We start from the raw sequence: 23,570 nt of genomic DNA on the forward strand, positions 1-23,570 counted from the left end.
ACCCGAGCCGCACCAGCATCGTCCGCGCGCCGGGACTCGCGAGCACGGCGGCTTAGATGGCGGTGGCGCCCTCGCCCCCGAAGCCCGGCCGCGCCCGGGCCGGAGCTCGCCTCATACTCTCCTCCTCAGACTACCCAGAACATCCAGAGATCAGCAACAATCCCTCCCTCGGCCCCCCTCCAGCAGGAGGAGGCGGAGGCGGCCGCGGCTCCTCCCTCTCCTCGCTCTCGACGCCCTCNGACGACCACCCCCGGGGCCGAGGCCCGAGTGCGCCACGGCCGCCCTCACCCTAGCAAAGCGGGCTCGGGACGCCGTGGCCGAATCCTCGAGTCTCTGTGGACAAGTGAGGGATAGAGAAGATGATGAGATGTGACGTCTCTCCGTCACGAGTCTCATTCCAAACGAAGAAGAGCATTGTGCGGCGTCATCTTTAGTCGGGGCACCGAAGGCCCGGAATGCCCACGTTAACTACGGGCCTTCTCAGTCAGAGTGAAAGGGGACTGGAGCCGGCGCAGCTTCACTTTCCCTTCTCCAACATGGCCTCGAGGGCAGGAAGGAGAGATTAGCGGTTCGCGCGGGACCCCGCCCACCCCGCGGGGCAGGCCAATCACCGTGGGCAGCTCGGCCCGCGCACGCGCGCTGCCGCCGGGGCGCCGGATTGGTCGGGTGAGGCGGGCCCTCTGGCACCTGTTGCCGCTACNCCGCGTCCGCAGAGATGTCAGCCGCCGGCGTCCGGGGCCTTCGGGCCACCTACCACCGGGTCCTCGATAAAGTGGAGCTCATGCTGCCGGAGAAGTTGAGGCCGATTTACAACCACCCAGCAGGTAATAGGTCCGGAATGGCTCTCTCCGACACCCGCCCTCCCCCTCCTTCGAAAATAGACCTTGAGAGGCCACGGGCGGCTCTGCCGCTGAAGGCATCCCCCGCGGCCGCAGCCTCTTCCCTTCCGGGGAACCGGCTCAGTCCTCCACCCTCCCAGCCTTCCGCCTTCTCCGCCCCCGTCTGTCCTAAACCTGCGATTCTCGCGTCAGCGCCCTTCCCGACCTTTGTTGCACCCCATCTCTTAGGCGCGACCCAAACCCCGACCGGGCTTCTGGGGTCTATCCTTCCCCTTTTCCGCGGCCACGAGTCGGTGTGGGTCCTCACGAAATTCCCATTCACTCCCGTTTCCCTCCAGCTGACCCACGCGGAGCCGAGCCGGCTGGTCGCCCCGCAGGGTTTGGGGTAAAGGTCACACGCTTCCGGCAGATCCGGCCGGCAGGGGCCTGCAGATGCCGTGCCCGGGGTTCCGAGTCGGTGTCCTGCCTCGTCGACTGGGTCCCGTGTGCCCTTGCACATGAAACTCCCTAGCGAGCCCTCCCTAGACTTTTCCGTGTGCACCCCCGGAGTGATTCTGCGCCGCCTCTTCCTATAGATGTGACCTTGGGCGAAATCCTAGGTATTTCCATTGCTGTGAAATCTGCTCAGTGTGAGGACTGAAGGTAACATGTGTGTTTGATTCTTCGCACATGTTGGCTCTCATTTGTCCTGTTGGAAACAAATATTCCTGTGGTTGAAATAAAAGAATTCTTTAAGAAACTGGAAGATGCTAATCCTCCCAGCTCTTCAAGGTCTAGAATTTTGTTACCTCTTCTATAACGTGGGAACTAAAACCGGAGGTGCTGAGGTCTCTCTCAAGCCTAAGATTTAGCAAGTGAGAAACTGTGTTATAAATTGATGGAGTGCAACCCAGAAGTGATCCTTTTTTCCTTCACGGTTCAGTATCTCTGCAGCTGGTATTGTTAGGAAAGTTGTCTTTTCCCCTCGTATTTGACTAGGAAGCCTCTCTGTGGAGTCTGAGATGATACCTGGCTCTGTTTGATAAAGGAATGAATAGTATAGTAATGGTAGACTAAAGTATGAAGTAAATATTGTGTTTTAGTGCATTATTTACTGCAGTATGGTACCCATTATAAAATTAATTGATCTTTAAGGAGAGTTTAAGGAGAATTCTTTAAGACGTTTATTTAGTTTATTTGCCTTTTACTTTTTTTAATACTCAATTTTTTGGAATTGTGCTGTTTTGTGACGAGGGTTTTCAGGAGGGAGGGTTGAGCAACGCTTCTGTAGTAATGCGGGCTTTGGAGTCGACTGAACTCTATGGAGTCAACTCCGACTCTCTTAAGCTTCGTGTTTGGGCTGTAGGAAGGGCAGGATAGAGGAGGAGCAGATTTAACACAGAAGTGGGGGGTGGTTTTATAGTGATATTTTCCAGGGCCTTGGCTTTAATGCATTTCTAATTCAGTCATCTTTCCGAATCCAGAGAAATTATCTTTCCTTTGTAGACCGTGCATTTCATGTTGATATTCTTGAATCAGTTCGGTGATTGTAACCCCCTTGGGGGAAGGAGAATAGGCTCTGAGGCCAGACACAGGCAGGTTTAAAGTTTGGCTGTGTGACCTTGACCTTAAAGCCCTGAAGCCTTATTTTTCTGATCTATAAAATAGGGATAGTAATTATCATTTCAGGATTGTTGTGAAAATTAAATGACACAATGGCTATAAAACATTTAGCAAAGCATTTACATTTAGATCTGAACAAGTGTTCTCTCCCATCCAAGCTTTTAACCAATACATGCGATAAGAGTAGTATCACTGGCGGGCACCTGGGTGGCTTTGTCGGTTAAGCGTCCAACTTTGGCTCAGATCATGATCTCAAAGTCTGTGAGTTCCAGCCCTGTGTCAGGCTCTGTGCTGACAGCTCAGAGCATGGAGCCGCTTCAGATTCTGTCTGCCCCTCCCCCGCTCTGTCTGTCTCTCTCAAAAATAAACATTATATATAAAAAAGAGTAACTATCACTGCAAAATTATTTGTGATTAAAAAGTTACAGGCACACAAATGTAGAAATGGAGAAGCATGAAAAATATAACTCTTGATTCATTAGTATTGAGTAAAATCTGAGGAAACATTGATTATTGCTCCAAGAATTATCAGAGTGAATATTCAAGGTTTTTTGTATACTATTTTGCATAATAGCATGTTATTGAATTTTCATTTAAATGTTAGATTAAATTCACACACCGGAGGTTTTTACAATGATATTCAAGGCTAGGATATTAACAGTTGGATATCATACATTGTGAATTCTGAAGTTTTGAAATTTAATTTTCTCACTGGCAGAATGTCCAGATAGGTAACGAGAAAATGTCTTGATATAGATCTATATTAGAGTTGAAGTATTGTTATATAATATGTCATTAGATCACGAGGATACATACTGGAGTTAGACCCGAGGTCTTCATCATTCACTACTGTGTTCTTCCTGGCATATTGTGATCTACCTCTGTAGAGTAAGAATAGGGTTCTAACCAAACATGTGTTCTAGCAAGTTCAGTTCTCATAAGGTATGTCCCTCTTCACCACCACCTCCTGACTATGAAAGTATGTGACTCTGCACTAGCCAGCCTCATAGCCCTACTCCAGGTATTTGTCAGAGAAATGACCTTGAAATCACACTGCCCAATGTTTACTTAAAAGCTTAGCTGAGGGGAAAAAAACATTATTAGTGAAGGAGTGTCATTTGTATTTATGAGTTCCAAAATGAATTGTCCCAAGGTATGCACAAAACGAAACATTGGAATGTAGGAAGAAAACAATACCTTCTATTAAGGCTTTCTATTATTTTATCCTTTTAAAATTTCTATTTTCTACATATCTCACTTAAAAATATATTTGTATAGGTAGATGTATATGGATACGCATACAATTGAGTTCTGTGGAATCAACATATGTACATATATGCGAATATGTAAGTTATTACATAGCTTATAAATACATAAAATATGTAGGGGATGTGTGCTCAAAAATTTTGTTTTTTAATGATGGGGCATATGTTCAAAAGTAGTTGGGAGACTACAGCTCTAAAGAACCCAAAAACTACCCTAGAAGGAGGTCTAAACGTACAAACTTCCGGTTATAAAACACACACACTTGGAGAGGTAATCTACAACAGGCGACTGTAATTAACAACACTGTATGATATATTTAAAAGCTGCTAAGACGGTAGATCTTAAAAGTTCTTCCGACATAGCTAAGTGGGGCAGTGGAGGTTAACTAAACTCAGTGTAGCGACTGCAGTATAAACATTATGTTCTACGTCTTAAACTAGTACAGTGTTATGTGTCAATTATATCTCAGTAAAACTTGGGGAAAATAAAATAATAAATACTAAAAATAAAAACTATGCTTCAACTAAGTCAGCCCATAAAACTGGTATTTGAACCGTATCATTTTGTGTGCCTCACCGTAGCTTTCGTTGCTTTTCTTGAGTTACATTTTGGCTTAAGTGGAAGTACTTTTGAAAAAATAGTTGAGTGAAATCTGTTGCAATGCCTAGTGCGCTGTTCTGAGAATATCTTGCTCCGTATTCCATGATATTCTCCCTGTGAAGGCTCACAGGAAAAGTTACTTTAACATCCTAATAATATTCGTATTTTTCTCAGGTAAGAGACCTGCTTTTTCCTTTTTAAAGAGCTAACTGTGTTTTAAAATAAAGACATACTAAACGAACCCATGTTAGCAGTATTCATAAGGGACTATCTTTATCATAAAAATTAAAGTAATTACTAAAGGAAATGTTATTTTAATTTTCTTAAATGCATTTATTTATTTTGAGAGAGACAGAGTGCGTGAGTGGGGGAGGGGCAGAGAGGGATAGGAAGAGAGAGAATCCCAAGCAGCCTCTGCACTGTCACCACCGGGCCCGACATGGGGCTCAAGATCATGACCTGAGCTCGAATCAGGAGTCAGATGCTTGATCAACTGAGCCACCCAGGTGCCCCTAAGAGACGTGGTGTTATACTAGAGAGACTACTACAACTTAGTTCCGAGTATATGTTATTTTATTACGTGTAAATACAGCCAAATGTGTATCAAATAAATAAGCAGTATAGATACCCACATAGTTGTGAATTAACAGTTTTTTAGCATTTGTTATAACAGTTTATTTTCTTGCTACAGAGATTATCTGAAGAATTTTAATGCCAGTCCAGGATAGAGAATATAGATATTTAGACATCTAGATTATATTATCATATTTATATTATGTATAATATATAGAGTTATGTTCTTAAATATATATCTAATATATGTTTATAGGCACATTAAATATATAGATATATATGTATTATTTTTTACAGTCATAACCTCTGTTACCCTTAAACTTAAAGAATGAGAGCCAAAATGGAAAGTTGGGATTTTGAATACAACCGTAAGATACTGATGAAAAGTAAGATTTTTTTTTTTAATGTTTTTATTTCTAGGCGAGAGAGAGAGAGAGAGAGAGAGACAGCATGAGCAGGGGAGGGTCAGAGAGAGAGGGAGTCACAGACTGAAACACGCTCCAGGCTCTGAGCTGGCAGTCAGCACAGAGCCCGACGCGGGGCTCGAACCCACGAACCGCGAGATCATGACCAAGCAAAAGTCGGACGCTTAACCGACTAAGCCACCCAGGCGCCCCAAAAGTAAGATGTTTTTAAACCAGTAGCTACCAAGGAAGTTGACTTTTTCATTATTTGTTGAGGGCCTACTGTATATACGGCACTGCTCTGGCACTTGGGGTATGTTAGTGAATAAAACAGAACTCCCTACCCGTAGAGGTCTTATATTCTCAGGAGAAATCCTGAAAGGAAACCGTGCTTGCTGTAGTTTTTAGTTTGACACTTAACACATCTTTTGTCCAGGAACCTGACTTTAATGAAATTTAGACTATTTATGCCTCACCTAGTTTGATTCAATAGACAGATCAAAGGAGAAGCAAGCCCTAAGGAAAGCTATGAATAATTTGATGGCTCCAAGTCGTGTGAGAATATTGATTTTGGTTATACGAGGGTATGAAAATGCTTAAAGTGTGGTCTGACGCAGCAGACAGAAGAGGAGCGGCGAAGAGGCCTGTGTTCTGCTCCTTGCTGTCTTGGACTCCCTGGTAGGAGACAAGTCACTTAACATCTAAATGCCTTGTATTTTCCTCTGTTAAAATAAGGGAGCTTGGGGGGTGCCTGGGTGGCTCAGTTGTTTAAGTACCTGACTCTCGATTTCAGCCTAGGTCATATTTTCGAGGTTCATGAGATCAAGCCTCACATCAGGCTCTGTGCTGACAGCATTGAGCCTGCTTTGGATTCTTTTCTCTCTCTCTCTCTCTCTCTCTCTCTCTCTCTCTCCCTCCCTCTCTCCCTCTCTCTCTCCCCTCCTCTCCCTCCCCTTCCCTCTCCCTCTCTCCCTCTCTCCCACTCATACATGCAAATGCTCAAAATATGTGTAAGAAGAAAATAAAATAAGGTGGCTTGGATTTTCTTTAAGGTACTTTTTAGCTGTAATAATCTACAAGTTGATATTTTTACTAGGGCATTTCTTCGTTTCAAAGCTTTCAAGAAACTCAGATTTCATTGGGGAAAACTATGTAATTATTGTTAAGTTAGGATTTGGAGATCTTAGTTTTTAATCCTTGTCATGCTGTGTGTTTTACACAGGTAATTTCATGTCTCTGGGCTTCATTGACCTGACTTAGGAGATGAGTGCCTGAACTGATGATTTCAGCTATCTTTTTAAATCTAAAAGTCATTGATTCTTTGTAACTGAACAAATAATGTAAATTTAAAGTATATCAAGCCTAAAATGCATATAAACTATTTTGGCTAGTTTTTTCACCTGTTATTTTACTTTGGCACACCAAAGCCTGTTTTCAATCGATATTTAATTTTTTTTATTTTATGTAGAGAAAGTATCTTTTTTTTTTTAATTTTAGTTAATGTACAGTGCAACAATATTGGTTTCAGGAGTAGACTTCAATTATTCATCACTTATATGCAACACCCAGTGCTCATCCCAAGTGCCCTTTTCAGTGCCCACCCCCCTCCATCAACCCTCAGTGTGTTCTCTATTGTTAAGTCTTTCGTTGTTTGTTTCTCTCTGTTCTTTTTCCCCTATGTTCATCTGTTTTGTTTCTTAAATTCCACATATGAGTGAAATCATAGGATATTTGTCTTTCTCTGATTGACTTATTTTGCTTAGCACAATACACTCTAGCTCCATCCACGTTGTCACAGATGCCAAGATTTCACTCTTTTTGATGGCCAAGTTATATTCCATTGTGTGTGTATATGTTTGTATCTATGTGTATATATAACACATTTTCTTTTCTTCTTTATCCATTCATAGGCCAATGAACATTTGGACTCTCTCCATAGTTTGGCTGTTGTTAATAATGCTGCTATAAACATGGGGGTGCATATACCCCCTTCGAATCTGTATTTTTGTATCCTTTGGGCAAGTACTTAGTAGTGAGATTGCCAGATCACAGGGTAGTTCTATTTTTAGTTTCTTGAGGAACCTCCATACTGATTTCCAGAGTAGCTGCACCAGTTTTCATTCCCACCAACCGCGCAAAAGTGTTCCCCTTGCTCCGTATCCTCACCAACACCTGTTGTTTCTTGTGTTGTTGATGTCAGCCGTTCTGACAGGGATGAGGTGGTGTCTCATTGCGGTTTTGTTTGTATTTCCCTGTCGATGAGTGATGTTGAGCATCTTTTCATGAGTCTGGTAGCTGTTTGGATCTCTTTGCAATCTACATTTTTTAAAATGATTATATACTCTTTACATTCTGTGTGCAATTTGAGTGATGGCTGTTTCCAAGTCCTTATGGAAGATATAAAGATTGTATGGCTCTAAAATGGTATCCTAGTTACATTCTTAGTGTGAAATCAGAGCTAGCTTTAGTACAAATAAAATGAGTCATTTTTGACAGTATATATCCGTGTCAAAGAGTAACCTTTACAAATTCTAAGGATTTGTAAGTAGTTGGTCACATGATGGCAAATTTGCTTAATATAAGGAACTTAGAAGAATGTTGAGGAAGATTGAAAAGCAGCAAACCGTAAAGAAACCGTATGAAGGGGACAGGAAAAGGTGGTGAGAGCATTGAATAAGAAACTTTATTTTTCACATTGGGACACAGAGACCATCTCAGTTCAATGTTTGTAGGTGTGTGTGTTTGTGTGTATGTAAAGTTATTTATTCCAAGAAGGAAGGCTGAATCATACATAAATGACACACTTTCTGGGTAGAATTTACGTAATATTTCATTAACAGTAATTCCTTTAATTTATATCCAAGTTGGTTAGCATCTAGTGCTATAATGATTTCGGGGGCAGATTCCAGTGATTCACCCCCATGCATAACACCCGGTGCTCATCCCAACGTGTCCCGCCTTGTAGCCCATCCCCCCCACAACCCCTCCAACAGCCTCCTGCTTGGTCTCTGTGTTTAAGAGTCTCTTATGTTTTGTCTTCCTCCTTGTTTTTATATTATTTTTGCTTCCCTTCCTTTATGTTCATCTGTTCTGTATTTTAAGTTTCTCATGTGAGTGACGTCATACGGTATTTGTCTTTCTCTGACTAATTTCATTTAGCTTAATCCCCTCTAGTTCCATCCACGTGGTTGCAAATGGCAAGATTTCATTCTTTTTGATTGCTGAGTAATGCTCCATCGTATATGTGTAGCACATCTTCTTTATCCAGTCATCCATCGGTGGACGTTTGGGCTCTTTCCAAACTTGGGCTATTGTCGATAGTGCTGCTATACACATTGGGGTGCATGTGCCCCTTCGAAACGGCAAACCTGTACTCCTTGGATAGATACCTAGTAGTGCAATTACTAGGTATAGGGTAGTTCTGTTGTTAATTTTTGAGGAAACCTCCATACTGTTTTCCAGAGTGGCTGCCCCGGTGTGCATTCCCACCAGCCGTGCAAGAGTTCCTCTTTCTCCACATCCTCGCCAGCATCTGTTGTTGCCTGAGTTGTTAATGTGAGCCACTCTGACTGGAGTGAGATGGTATCTCATTGTGGTTTTGATTTGTATTTTCCTGATGATGAGTGATGTTGAGCATTTTTTCATGCGTCTGTCAGCCATCTGGATGTCTTCTTTGGTGAAGTCCCCATTCTTATCTTTTGCCCATTTCTTCACTGGAATATTTGTTCTTTGGGTGCTGAGTTTGATAAGTTCTTTATGGATTTTTGGATACTAACCCTTTATCTGACATGTCATTTGCAAATAACTTCTCCCATTCTGTCAGTTGCCTTTTAATTTTGCTGATTGTGAAAATGTAGGTCTCTTACATATTTGGTTATGGTACTCCCTTGGAGAATTTCTCAGATTCCTCTGTGAAAGCTTAAACCTTAAAAAAAAAAAATCAATTTCACTTTTAAAATGAGACAAACCCAGGGACGCCTGGGTGGCTCGGTCGGTTAAGTGGCAAACTTCGGCCCGGGTCCTGATCTCACAGTTCATCGGTTCAAGCCCCACATCGGGCTCTGTGCTGACAGCTCAGAGCCTAGAGCCTACTTCAGATTCTGTGTCTCCCTCTCTCTGTCCTTTGCCCTCTCACAGCCTCTCAGTTTCTCAAAAAACGGATAAAAATGTTTAAAAAAATTTTTTTTAAATGAGACAAACCCAGGGGCATCTGACTCCTGGTTTTGGCTCAGGTCATAATCTCATAGCTTCGTGAGTTCAAGTCCAGTGTCAGGCTCTGCGCTGACAGTGCAGAGCCTGCTTGGGATTCTCACTCCCTGTATCGGCCCCTCCCTACTGGTTCTCTCTCTCTCTCTGAAAATAGATAAATAAATGAACTTTAAAAAAATAAAATGAGAAAAACCCATAGTATCAAAGAGAAAATGACCATTGTATTATTCTGTGTATTTCTTTGTTATGCTTAAAAATAGGTTATAGTTTTAAATATAAAATATGTGTGGTTTTTTTAATGCTTGACATTTCCAAATTGTCAGCATTTTGAGGCCTTTTTGAATTTCCAAGAGTAGACTTCTAGGAAACTTAAGAATTACTTGAATGTTACTTAATTGTGTTACTTATTAGTTAATTCTTTGTCCAAAAGAATGTACATTTATATTTGGTGGGGACACATTTACCTCATCTTGGACTCCCAATTAAATTTCATAAGAGGTGATTTTTATTCAGGGTATTTTCAGCAGTTCAAATTTTCTACCTATTGAAATTTTTCATTCATTGTAATGAATGTTAGCTAGATGCTCTGTTTCTATGTCTGATTATCTTGATTTTAAGGTATTATAATCCCATCAGGTATCATAATCATTTAATTATTTTTTTAATGCTTACTTAATTATTTATTTTGAAAGAGAGGGTGAGTGAGAGCAGGCGAGCACACAGGCAGGGGAGGGGCAGAGAGAGCGGGAGACAGAGAGAATCCCAAGCAGGCAGCATGGAGCCTGACTGGGGGACCCCACGGACTGCAAGATCACGACCTGAGTTGAAACCAGGAGTCCGATGCTCAACCGACTGAGCCACCAGGTGCCCCTGACGCGGCTGTTCATACAAGGGAGCATTAAACAATGAGATAATTAGGTGGGGCTTTTTTATGTTTATTTATTTACTTGGAGAGAGAGAGAGCTGGCCCATAAGCTGGGGAGCCAGTTTGGGGGTCTCTCTCTGCCCCTCCCCCACTGGCGCTCACACGAGTCCTCTCTCTCGCTCTCTCAAAATAAATGAATACATTTTAGAAAAAGAATCGTTAGGGGTGTCCGGGTGGCTCAGTCAGTTGAGCATCTGACTTCAGCTCAGGTCCTGATCTCACAGTTTGTGAGTTTGAGCCCCGCATGGGCTCAGCTGCTGTCAGCGCAGAGCCACCTTCAGATCCTCAGTCCCCTCTCTCTGTGCCCCTCTGCTCACACTCGCTCAAGAATAAATCAAACATTTAAAAAAATTGAAGGAAGTCTTGTTATGTATTTTTTTTGCAGACAGAAGTAGCTGGGTCATTATGTAGAACATATACCTGTTCTTTACCATGTCTAAAAAGACAATATGACGAGGTAAAATTGTGTTCTCACTGTTTGATCTATTTCCAGATGCTTTGCTTTGTCAATACTTCACGTTTTACAGATGTTGGAAGAAGGAGGAATGTTTCCTCATGACTGTTTCCACTGTCGATTGTGGTTTTCAAGAAGTAGCCTCTGTGCCTGAATTCATACGTGTCTCAATTTACTTGTTTACTCATAAGATACAAAATGATTAGCTAAAATAAAGTGGAAAAGTGAACTAAAATACATTTTACGATGTTTTGTTAGTCCATTGTACGGCATGGGTTTTGTCAGGCCACTGATTTCCTTTTCTCAACAATGAAGAAAACACTACGTGTTTGCATGTATAGATATCCAACTGGGACTATTTGTGTCACTTGCCCGCATCCTCTGATACCTCAGAAAATTAGACATTAGAATGTCTTATAATACATATTTGCAAATGAGATTTTTTCATTCAGGTGCTTAGCAGTTGTGAAAATAATGGCGGGCTTATTTTATATTTAAAAATTATTCACCAGAATATTCATACCTCTCGTGGTCCAGGTCCTAGCAACCATAATTTCATGTTTGAGGAGTTTTTCTTTGGTTGCAAAGGAAGGGAGTAGTTACTGTTTTAAAGCTATCATCTAGCTTCAGGTAGTTGAGTAAATTAGTTACCAAGCAAACACTTACTGAAAAGCTTGACTGTTGATTAACTCTGAAAGATCAAATATTTAAGCTCATAAAGACTCCAGAACCTAGAGGTGTTATTCTGGAAACCATGTTGAAGGTGGCAGAGGAGGAAGCATCAGTTTTGAAATAGGAAGTGAGGAGTTGGCTGAGAAGTTCAAAGCCAGAGACCAAAATGTTGTGCTGACTTACACTTGTGTGCTGAAGGCAACCTTCATGCAGAAAATAAAAAATAAACATAGTAATTGATATTGCATGTGACTCAGAGACTTTGTACATGACAAAGAAAAATAAGCCAAGAGTGCTCTGATGGGAATCTCAGGAGCTCAAGCTAAACAAAATAACTAGAGAGTTTGAAAAGACTGACTTATAGCATCAGTACATTATGCCATCAGACTTAGGGGAAGAATATTCAGGAACCAGATAGGGGAGTATCATGGTCTAAGAGTAGAGTAACCAGTGAGTGAAAATCTGCTACAGCCCTGATGTAATGGAACTTGATGTCCCTGGGGACGAGATTCTACCCTTGAGGATGAAGCAGTGTCAAGGTGAATCTGATCAGACCTGAAGTTTGAATATCTTTGATTGACACCTGGCCTGCACATGGTTAATCCAATTCGGGTCTGTTCACAAATATTATTTGTTAAGGAAAACCAAGAAATAAGCCTTGTCTTCACGTTGTCTGGTGAAAGTGACAGATGCACTTTAGATCATTTTAGTCGTTAAGGGCAGAAAACAATAGAGCAATATACGGGCTGCTTAGTGTAAACTGGAGACATTAAAGAAGGCTTCCTTGAGGAGGTGCAATGTAAGATCCGATTTTGATCGATCCTAGGAGTTAGCCAGACGAAGACGAGGCAGAATATGGGACTAGTCTAAGCAGAAGCTAAGGTGTAGAGCCACCAGGCAGCATGAAACTAGTTGCGTGTTTTCCCAGCTTGTCAGCCCACCCAGGCCAGGGATTCTCACGCCTGTTCTGTCGACATTTTGGGGGGTGGCTGGTTATGTGTGGTGGGAGGCTGTCCTGTGTATTGTAGGGTGTGTAGCAGTCGGCCTGGCCTCTCCCCAGGAAGTAGCAGAAGTGGCAGTGTCACCACCACTACGGTGTGACAACTAAAAAGTCCTGGGACATTGCAAACGTCCCCTGGGGGACAAATGACCCCTGGTTGAGAACCAGTGACCTGGGCTGAAATATAATTAAATTAGGATTCAACATTTATATTCTTATACTCAGTGCCTTCATGTTTTCTTTTCGATTTCTTTAGTTCCGTTAAATTTATTTTAAAATTCCAACATAGTCTTAACGATAGAGAAAAAATTGTTTCCAGTTCTTGTTCAGGATATAGAGGAGAGGATCATTATGTGACTAGAGTTCTGGGTGTAAGGGACTTATGATCAGAACAGCACAAAACTAAGGGAACCGGATACAAGATAAGTAAAGTCACCAGACAATTGAATATATGTAGATTTCCAGTCAGTTACAAGAACATCAAAATTTAGAACTCCCTCTCCCTCTGCCCCTCCCCCCACTCACACTCTTTCTCTTAAAAATAAATAAATAAATAAACATAAAAAAAGAACAGCAAAATTTAGAACTCCTCAATAGCTTTAATTCTCCTAATAACCATTTCAGCACTGTGTCCAGACTGACACTACAATTTAAAATACGGAAAACTTGAGGCGTGCCTGGGTGGCCCAGTAAATTAAGCAACCAACTCTTTTTTTTTTTTAGTGTTTGTGTTTTTTTTAATTTTTTTAATGTTTACTTATTTTTGAGAGAAAGAGACAGAGCAGTAGAGAGAGGGAGGCACAGAATCCAAAGGAGGCTCCAGGCTCCGAGCTGTCAGCACAGAGCCTGACACGGGGCTTGAACCCACGAACTGTGAGATCAAGACCTGAGCTGAAGTCGGAGGCTTAACTGACTGAGCCACCCTGGCGTCCCTATTTATTTTTGGAAGACAGAGTGTGAACTGGGACGGGGCAGAGAGAGGGAGACACAGAATGTGAAGCAGGCTCCAGGCCCCCAGCTGTCAGCACAGAGCCCAGCCACCATTCATGATTTCAGCTCAGGTCATGATCTCATGGTTTGTGGGACTGAACCCTGTGTCAGGCTCTGCACTGACAGCACAGAGCCTGCTTGGGTTTCTCTCTTTCCCTCCCTCTCTCTCTGCCCCTCCCCTGCTCGCACATGCTCTCTATCTATCCCAAAATAAATAAATTAACTTAAAAAAATATGGAAAACCTGGAAGTACATAGGAAAACACGACAATGAATAGCTGTCACATGAAGGTGAGAAAATGAAGTTTAGCTTTATAATCATTTTGGCCCACAAGGAACAACGGACTCTGTGCCGTGATCTTCTAGAATTTGAAGAATTATTAGTCTAAAGATAGTATCCAGGTCCTTTGAAGATTCAGAAAGTGAGACTTAGATTGTAGAAGGACTTTAGGACTAGGTTTAAATAGCCGAGAAAATCAGCAAACTTACTTAAAAACTCTTTAAAGTATAAGCCGGGCTTATCAACATATAAGTGTCAGAATGATAAAAACAACTTCTGATTTTAAAGAATTTTTCAGTTCTTTGCATCTATGTGTGTGTATTAGGTATACACATATATATCAAAGTTAAAGTCTAAACACTGGTGAATATAAACTGCTTCCAGCTGTGCCGGCTAACTCAATTCAACAGCTGTTAGGTGGTAGGGGTACAAGTGTGATTTCTATTTAGCCACTAGCTTCAAGGTCATCATTTTGGTAGGTAAATAGATTTACAACTAACTAGTTGTATATGTAAAGTACCCTATGATGTATATATCTCTTTGTATTAAAATCACATTGAATTAATGAATTTTACTGTAAGAACAATGAATTCATTTGAGAGGAATAAAAAATTATTAAGGACTAGGGACACCTGAGTGGCTCAGTCATTTGAGCAGCTGACTTGGGATCAGGTCATGATCTCACAGCTCCTGAATTCAGGCCCCAAACAGTTCATGAGTCCGAGCCCCTGACACACTGCTGTCAGCGTGGAACCTGCCTCAGGTCCTCTTTCCCTCCCCTGCTCATGAACGTGGGCGCTCTCTCACTCTCTCTCAGAAATAGTAATAAACATTAAAAAAATGTAAAAGACATGTATCAGATAGTTGGGTTATTTCTAAATTTTTCTTTTTCTTTTTTCCAGGTCCCAAAACAGTTTTTTTCTGGGCTCCAATTATGAAATGGGTAAGTCTTGAATTTTGTAGAAGCTGCTGAAAAAAATATATTCTTTAAAAGGAACTTATAAAAGTAACTTTTATGAAGAATGTACTTTTTAAATGTTCATAGTCTGGGGGTGGATGGGGGGCCCAGTCAGTTAAGCCTCTGACTTCTGCTCAGGTCATGATCTTGAAGTTTGTGGGTTCGAGCCCCACATTGGGGCTGACAGCTCAGAGCCTGGAGCCTGCTTTGGATTCTGTGTCTTCTGCTCCTCCCCTGCTCGCACTCTCTCTCTCTCTCTCTCTCAAAAATAAATAAACGTTAAAAAAACTTAATGTTCATGGTCTGTCTGGAGATGATTTCATGCAAATAATCTCAGATGTGTCATTTTTAGTGCTTAAAGCATCCTACCTACTTGAGTTCTGAACTCCTTAGATAAGAGGCCCTCTAGGAACATATTTGTTATCAAAAAGCTTGTAATTGTGGGCCTAGGAACTTGAAACTTCATTCTAAGATTTTATGACTAAGTGAACCATTGAACCTGTTAGAACCCCCCAAATTAATTTTTATTATTAATTTAGTATATGAACTGATGATACCAACACCAAAATACAGGCAAGGAGAGTCTCAAAAAGTAGAAAAAAATATCACAGGGTGTATATTTGATACATGGTACAATCTAGAACTTCTGACTCCTAAGACCAGTGCTTTTTACCTTATGCCAGAGTTTTCATTCCTGAAGTTCTCCTTTAGCTGAAAATGAAAAGAGACAATTATGGAAATAATAAAGCAAATCACTGATTTTGTGTTGAAAGGCCCAGTTTGGGCTGTTAGCAGCGCTTCTCAAAGTCTCCTCTCTAGACCTGTAGCATCGGCACTGCCTGGGAACTTGTTAGAAATGCAGATTTTAGGGGCACCTGGGTGCCTCAGTCGGTTAAGCACCAGACTTCAGCTCAGGTCGTGAATCCCCCTCACCCCCTCTTTGTGGGGCAGACTCTGTGCGGACAGCTCAGAGCCTGGAGCCTGCTTCCCATTCTGTGTCTCCCTTCTCTCTGCCCCTCCCATGCGTGTTCTCCCTCTCTCTCTCTCTCTCAAAAATAAACATTAAAAAAATATTTTTTAAAGAAATGCAGATTTTGGGGCTCCATCACAGATTTGTCAACTCTGAAACTCTGGTGATGGAGCCGAGTCATTTTGTTTTAACGAGCCCTCTCTCTACTTGCCTTCTAAACTGTGAAAAGTACTGTTCTGTAGGCTTTTTATTTTTTTAATTGTGGTAAACTACACCTGAAATTTACCATCTTAACCCTTCTCTTAGAGTTAAGTACATTCACATGCAGCCAGTCTCCAGAACTCATTTTATCCTGCAAAACTAAAGCTCTGTGCCCATTAAACAACAACTCATTGCCCTGTGCCCCTGGCCCCCATCGTTCTACTTTCTGTCCCAGCGCATGTCACTTCTCTAGGCACCCAGGTAAGTGGGAGCAGACAGTGTTTGTCTTCTCGCGCCTCTTTACTTAGCACAGTGCCCTCTAAGTTTATCTGTGGTGTAATGTGTCAGATTTTCATTTCCTTTCTTTGAGTCTGAGTAGTATTCCGTGATAGACACCGTATTTTGCATATCCATTCATTTGTTGAGTTGCTTTCACCTGCTGGCTGTGGGGAAGCATGGCTTACGGTATCCAGTCCAGTCCCTGCGCTCAGTTCTTTGTTTGGGGCGTGTACCCGGAAGTGGAACTGTTGGGTCGATATTATGTTGAGCCACTGCCACACTGTATTCCACAGCAGCTGCGCTATTTTACGTTCCCACCAGCAGTCCACAAGGATTGCGGTTTTCCATGTTGCCTGCCAACACTTGTTACTTTTGTTGTTGCTGTGGTGTTCTAATATCTTAATGGGTGTGAAGTGGTCTCTCCTTGGGGTTTTGATTCGCGTTTTCTAGTGTGATGAGTTACGCTGAGAATCTTTTCATGTGTTTATTGACTATTTGTATATCTTTGGAGAAATGTCTATTTAAGCCCTCTGCCCCGTTTTTAATCATGTTGTTTTTTGTTGAGTTGTAGGCTATTTTACTTTTCTTAAATGTACTGTTTTAATTTTTTTTCAATGCTTTGTTTATTTCGAAGAGAGAGAAATAACATGAGCAGGGGAGGGTCAGAGAGAGAGGGAGTCACAGACTGAAACAGGCTCCAGGCTCCGAGCTGTCAGCACAGAGCCCGACGCAGGGCTCGAACCCACGGACCGTGAGATCATGACCTGAGCCGAAGTTGGACGCCTAACCGACTGAGCCACCCAGGCGCCCCTTAAATGTACTGTTTTAAATTGTTGGAGCAATTTCAGAAACTCAGCTGTAAATCTAAGTAGTTGAGAATGTTTGAATTGGCTGTCACTTAATTTTATGCTCTTAGGTAAGTGAAATCTGCCAGTTTGTCCCCTTATCTGTAAAATGACTAGAGTAGATTAGTGTTTCGGAGCTTCATTTTATAAAGAACTACAGAGCAGTTCTTTTTTTAATTATTTGTATTGTTGAAAAACAAAACTCAACCAAGTAAACTTGAAGATCTTACTGGCTTTATTGAACGATTCATGGATGAGGCGGTGTCCCACTGAGCAAGTAGAGGGAGACCCCCAAGGGCTACAGAAAAGGAAGTTTTTAAAGGCAGGACAAAGAAGTCATAAACAGGAAGAAAAAGATTTCCAGGAGAAGTCACCTTCACCTGAGGACAAAAGAGTCTTGGTGAATTATGTTATCTCATCTTTCTTTGGAGAAAGACCTCTGTGACAGTACCTCGTGGTGGTGACCAGGAAGTTCCTAACTGGTTAAGACAGCGTTTCTGGGGGAGGTTGAAAGTGCAATCACATTAGATATTGGTGACTGGGCCTAAGAGATGCCATTTTGGGCCTTTGGTTTTCTTTTTAACAATATATTGCAAAAACTTCCCATCAGTTAAAAAAAAAAAGTTTTAGGGGCCCCTCAGTGGCTCAGTCAGTTGAGCGTCTGACTTTGGTTCAGGTCATGATCTCACAGTCCATGAGTTCGAGCCCTGTATCCTGCTCTGTGCTGACAGCTTGTAGCCTGGAGCTGCTTCAGATTCCATCTTCCTCTCTCTCTGCCCCTCCCCCACTCATTCTCTCGCTCTTTCTCTCTCTCAAAGAAATAAACATTAGGGTTTGGTTTTTTTTTTTTCATTTTAATATGTCCTCTTTAATGCTTCGGCTCTAAACAGTAAAAACTAGGGGCACCTGGGTGGCTCAGTCAGTTTAAATGTCCAACTTCGGCTCAGGTCACGATCTCACCGTTTGTAGGTTCGAGCCCCGCATCGGGCTCTGTACTGACAGCTCAGCTCAGAGCCTGGAACTGCTTCAGATTCGGTATCTCCCTCTCTCTCTCTGACCCTCCCCTGCTCACGCTGTCTGTCTCTCTCTCTCAGAAATGAATAAAAACATTTTTAAAAATTTTAAAAAGTAAAATAAACACTAAAAACTAGCTTTATGGCCTGACGATACTGTGGCAGCTCAGCCGTCCGTCGTCCATTGTTTCTTACACACACGCAGCGTGTTGGTTTTCCTCGTTTACACCTTCCACAGCCACTAAGGGAGAGATGTTACCAGAAGAGGCAGCTGCTATTCACAGGGCCCGAAGGCAGAGCGCGAAGGACAGATAGGTGCGCTCCGGACTGCCGGGGCGCCCAGAGACGCAGGGAAGGTAATGCTGCGTTCTCTCCCCCCGGCCTGTGAGCCTTTTTCAGAATAAGTGCCAGTCGCTGACGTTGTAGATAAGGGCGCCTTGGCTTCAGGTGCTTCCCTGCCCTTCGTTCTGGTTTGTTTTCCTGACTTGATGAGTAATTACTATGTCGTTTTCACTCACTCTCAACTTACTAAAGGCAAGAATTCTGTGTATTCACTAATGTTTTTCCCACAGAAAGATCATTTTTTCTCCTTTTCGTGTGACGTAGTTAGACAGACATTTGATCTATGCTTTTCGTCGCCCTGTAACTGAATGAGGCGCCTCAGTGTAGCTGTGACTAAATTCCAGCCTCCGTTACAAGCCTGGTTTGTCCCCAGGACAGCTGTCATCCATCTCCGCCTGAGCGCAAACCCCACTTCCTCATCAAGCAGGTGAAACTTGTTCATTCGCGTCCCCCTTCCTGTTCGGTGGAACTCTGTGAGCAGGGCAGACGCGGGGCCCCAGGGGGCCAGTCAGGCACCCGATTCTTGATTTAGGCTCAGGTCTTGATCTCACAGTTCATGAGTTCGAACCCCACACTGGCCTGTGTACTGACAGTGCAGAGCCTGCTTGGGATTCTGTGTCTCCCTCTCTCTCTGCCATTCTCTCTCTGTCACTTAAAAATAAATAAATAAACTTTTTTTAAAAATAGGGCAGACTCCTCACAAGAGGCTCAGGACAAGAATTCTAGGGTCCAGAGAGACAGAGTGAGCAGGGGAGGAGCAGAGAGAGAGGGAGACGTAGAATCTGAAGCAGGTTCCAGGCTCTGAGCTGTCAGCACAGAGCCCGACATGGGGCTCAAAGTCACAAACAGCGAGATTATGACATGAGCTGCCGTCCAATGCTTAACCGACTAAGCCCCCAGTCGCCCCCAGACTGAATTTTAATGTAGACTTTTACCACACAGTTTGTCTTGTAAGCTGTCTTACTAATATTTGTAAACATTCATTCACATGAATTACTTCCTTAATATGATGGGATTCAGAATCATAAGGACATGATTGAAATTATTCTACAGTAGCCATGAAGGATAAGATTTGCTTTTATTATTCAACTTCACACATAATTTTGTGTTTCGTTTGAATAAATATGTTTATGTATTAATTCTCATGGCTAGAATGGAATTTCAGATCTGAATGGTAATAGAGACTATAGCAATCTAGTTGCTGTGAGATAATGGACAAAATACACAATAAAGCAGAATACCAGCAAAGCAAGGACAGGCCCCACTTCACTTGCCCATAATGTAAGTTTTATGAGGTGTACAAATGATTAATGTAAATGGTGATGCTTGCAGAACAGAAATAGAACAGTTGAGGGTGAGACAGGTTACAATGTCAGTAGAACAGGTTAAAAGAAGAGAAAAACACTTGAAATTTTTGGTGACCAACACTAATGGTCCATTTGAAGGAAACCCTGTTAGTATGATATGTGAATGTCTTTTTATTTTTTAATGTTAAAATGTGTTGTCTGTTAATTTATTAAAAAGCAAATCAAAGCAAAAAAAACATTCAAAACTAGTATGATACTAAAAAACTAATGGAAACCATATTATTATTTTCTTTCTCTTCTTTCCACATCAGTGCTGAAAATTATACAGTAACTATGTCTATAAAATGTAATTGATTGTTTAACTATTCTTTCTAGCACCATTATTAAAAGAGTAAGAATGATTTTCTCTATTTATCATAAAGTTGGGTGTTCTCTTTGACTCCAGGTTTGTCACAACTTAGAAGTTTATGGGTTTTATCAATAGCTTTGGTGTTTCTTTTGAAACATGAACAGTATGATCTATGCTATGTAGCTAGTTGGCTGTCTGTCTCCTTTAAAAACGTCTATTTTAAGTTCATGTTGAAATCCTACATAGTCTTCTGATGACAGCATAGCAGCAGATGAAAGTAACTCATCTTTCGTGTTCTTTCCACCACACACAGCGGCTACTACTGCAGGGCACACACGTTCTGCGTTAAGAGTTTCACACTGTGCTTGTTCAGACTTTAACTGGAGTGAACTCCTTCTTAACTACCTTTGTTGAAACCAAATAATTGGTCTTTGAGATCAAAATGGATAATCCTAAAAAACAATGCTGGGGCACCTGGGTGGCTCAGTCGGTTGAGCGTCCGACTTTGGCTCAGGTCATGGTCTGGTGGTTCATGGGTTTGAGCCCCGGATCGGGCTCTGTGCTGACAGCTCAGAGCCTGGAGCTGCTTCAGATTCTGTGTCTTCCTCTCTCTGCCCCACCCCTGCTTACACTGTCTCTCTCTCTCTCTCTCTCTCAAATAAAGAAAACATTAAACAAATTTTTTTAAAAAGATTATCGATGGCAGATTTTTTTTTTTTTACAAATAGTTTATTGTCAAGTTGGTTTCCATATAACACCCAGTGCTCATCCCCACAAGTGCCCTCCTCCATGACCATCTCCCCCCCACACACACACCCATCAGTCCTCAGTTTTTGTCAGCATTCAAGAGTCTCTCATGGTTTGCCTCCTTCCCCTTCCCCCACTATATCCCCCCTTCTTCTCCCCCACGGTCCTCAGTTAAGTTCCTCCTAATCCTCCTATACCTGCAAACATATGGTATTTGTCCTTCTCTGCCTGACTTATTTTGCTCAGCATAACACCCTCAAGGTCCATCCATGTTGCTACACATGGCCAGATTTCATTCTTTCTCATTGCCATGTAGTATTCCTTGTATAGATGAACCACATCTTCTTGATCCATTCGTCCCTTGATAGACACTTAGGCTCTTTCCATGTTTTGGCTATTGTTGAGAGTGCTGCTATGAACATTGGGGTCCATGTGCCCCTATTATCGAAGCAGAGTTTTAATACCTATTCATTTGCTTTTCCAGCTGGAACTATTTATGTTCTAGCTTACTTAACTATTAATTAATGGTTTAAAATCTTGAGGGCTTTGCTATCTCTAAGCATTTGGAAATTGGAATATTCTATAGTGGCATCTCATTTTTTTTTTTAACACTCCTTCTAAAAGTGTCATAAGAATTTTTTTAAATAAATGAGAAAATATTGAAGGAGAGAAAGAAAAAAGGTTTTTATACCGCCTGAGGAATATCTGCCCCACCCCGTGGACACAATCAGATGCCAAAAAGAACCACAGTTCTGGGCTTCAGACAATTTGAAAACCATTTTTTAACTGATGGAAACAGGGAGTTGACTTGAGTACACTAGATGCCAAACTGTATTAGATTATTTGATATGTTGGGGCGCCTGGGTGGCTTAGTCGGTTAAGCATCCGACTTTCACTTAGGTCATGATCTCGCGGTTCGTGGGTTCGAACCCACATCGGGCTCTGTGCTGACTGCCAGCTCAGAGTCTGGAGCCTGTTTCAGTCTGTGACTCCCTCTCTCTCTGACCCTCCCCTGCTCACGCTCTCTCTCTCTCTCTCTCTCCTAGAAATAAATAAAGCATTAAAAAAAATTTTTTTTTAAATTATTTGATATGTTGTCTCATATTTGATCTTCACCAGAAAAAAAAAAAAATCTGAGAAGTAAGTAGTACTATTACCATCTTCCGGGTAAGCCTCCTGAGGTTCCAAGAGCAGATGACGGAATATACAGTCATGGGAAATGGCACAGTCAGGATTTGACATCCAGGTCCGCTGGGCTCCGGAGCCTGTGCGCTGAAACACTTACATGACCGCCTGTAAAATAGTCTGTAGATCTAAGCTGGTGTTTTCTTGGTATGTTAGAGAGTATTTTGCATAATCTTACTGTTTATTCTAAGCACTCTCTGAATAGACTCTATCTAGTTCTATTATTGGAATAAGGTCATAGTAAAGATGAAAAGGAGCATGGACCTTCTACCTCCTAGCCTAAGGCTAACAATGCAGGAAAGGACAGAAAACTAATATTCCTTATTCTCTTTTGCTCCACAGACAAAAGCTACCAACTGTTCTTGTTAATATTTACCAGGCACTGTGCATATTATCTCATTTAATCATTCATCACTTTTGCAAGGGTAGCTACTAGTCTTTTCATTTAATGCATGAGGAATTTAAGACCAAAGTGTTATATAATCTGACCAAAGTCACACAGCTAGTAAGTTGATGGAGGTTAGCTTCACGGTGAGGTTTTCTCTTTTATTTCTTTCTTTAAATGTTTATTTATTGAGAGAGAGAGAGAGAGAGAGAGAATGAGTGCAAGGGAGGGGCAGGGAGAGGGGAGAGAGAGAATCCCAAGCTGGCTCCGGGCTGCCAGGGCCCAACGCAGGGCCCAATCCCAACAACCACGAGATCAAGTCCATGAGAGATCATGACGTCAACCGAAATCAAGAGTCCTAAAGCTCAACCAACTTAGCCACCCAGTCTCCCCACAGTGAGATGTTGTAAGCTAATTTACATAAGCTTAGAACGATGTAGAAGTAGAAAGAGAGCTCGAGACCTTTGTGGGAGAGAATAATTACTAAGATGTCCCAGAAAAATAAAGTGTGTACTGTGAGTGTAAATCATGACCACTGACTTCTTCTCCAAAAGAAAATGCTAGAATGTAGCCTATGGTGTTCATAGATATATCCAGCAAGCCTCAGTGTAATACGTGGTGGAGCCAGTAGATTAAAAGCAGAGATCAGCCTGTCTTCCGCATTGCAAAGGCAGTATTCCACCCATATTTTCAAATATGAAATGGAGAAAATGCACGTGGGGACCTAGAAGAAGAATGTAGGAAGGGTGGTTAGGAAGCATTTGGGAGAAACCTCACAGGACTGTGGGTGAAAGTTAACAGGAGGCAAAATTGGGTTAGCCATGATTTACCTGGTTATGCTCCTACTTAACTATTTGCCCCCTTTTAAGTCAGAATCGTTGCTTTTTTGAACTACTGACTTTATTAATTCAGAACCCTTTGTACTTGACTTAAATTGGTGTATAAATTCACAAGTATGTCTGTGTTCTACTTAGAAGCAAAGTCCTTTCCTGATTTGTATTTCCCACATAAAAGCTAAAAAGAATTTCTTAAAAACATATTCTTTAATGACATCTAGGATTTGATTTAAAATACTTAAAGGATAGGGGTGCCTGGGTGCCTCAGTCACTTAAGTGTCCAACTTCAGCTCAGGTCATGATCTCGTGGTTTGTGAGTTTGAGCCCTTTGTCCAGCTCT

At 41.9% G+C, this 23,570-nt stretch overlaps 1 protein-coding gene across 1 annotated transcript in view; it reads left to right on the forward strand.

Annotated features, from left to right (window-relative positions):
- Nucleotides 1-699: 699 nt before the first annotated feature.
- MPC2 (mitochondrial pyruvate carrier 2) overlaps nt 700-23,570 on the forward strand; it is a 29,110-nt gene continuing 6,239 nt past the window's right edge. Inside the window, exons 1-2 of the mRNA XM_077761787.1 lie at nt 700-824; nt 14,716-14,756. Coding sequence (XP_077617913.1) covers nt 716-824; nt 14,716-14,756 — 150 coding nt within the window. The 5' untranslated portion in view covers nt 700-715. The remainder of the gene's footprint in view (nt 825-14,715; nt 14,757-23,570) is intronic.

This window comes from Crocuta crocuta, unplaced genomic scaffold (assembly GCF_008692635.1).
Source record: "Crocuta crocuta isolate KB4526 unplaced genomic scaffold, BGI_CrCroc_1.0 scaffold243, whole genome shotgun sequence".
Taxonomy (NCBI): Eukaryota; Metazoa; Chordata; class Mammalia; order Carnivora; family Hyaenidae; genus Crocuta; species Crocuta crocuta.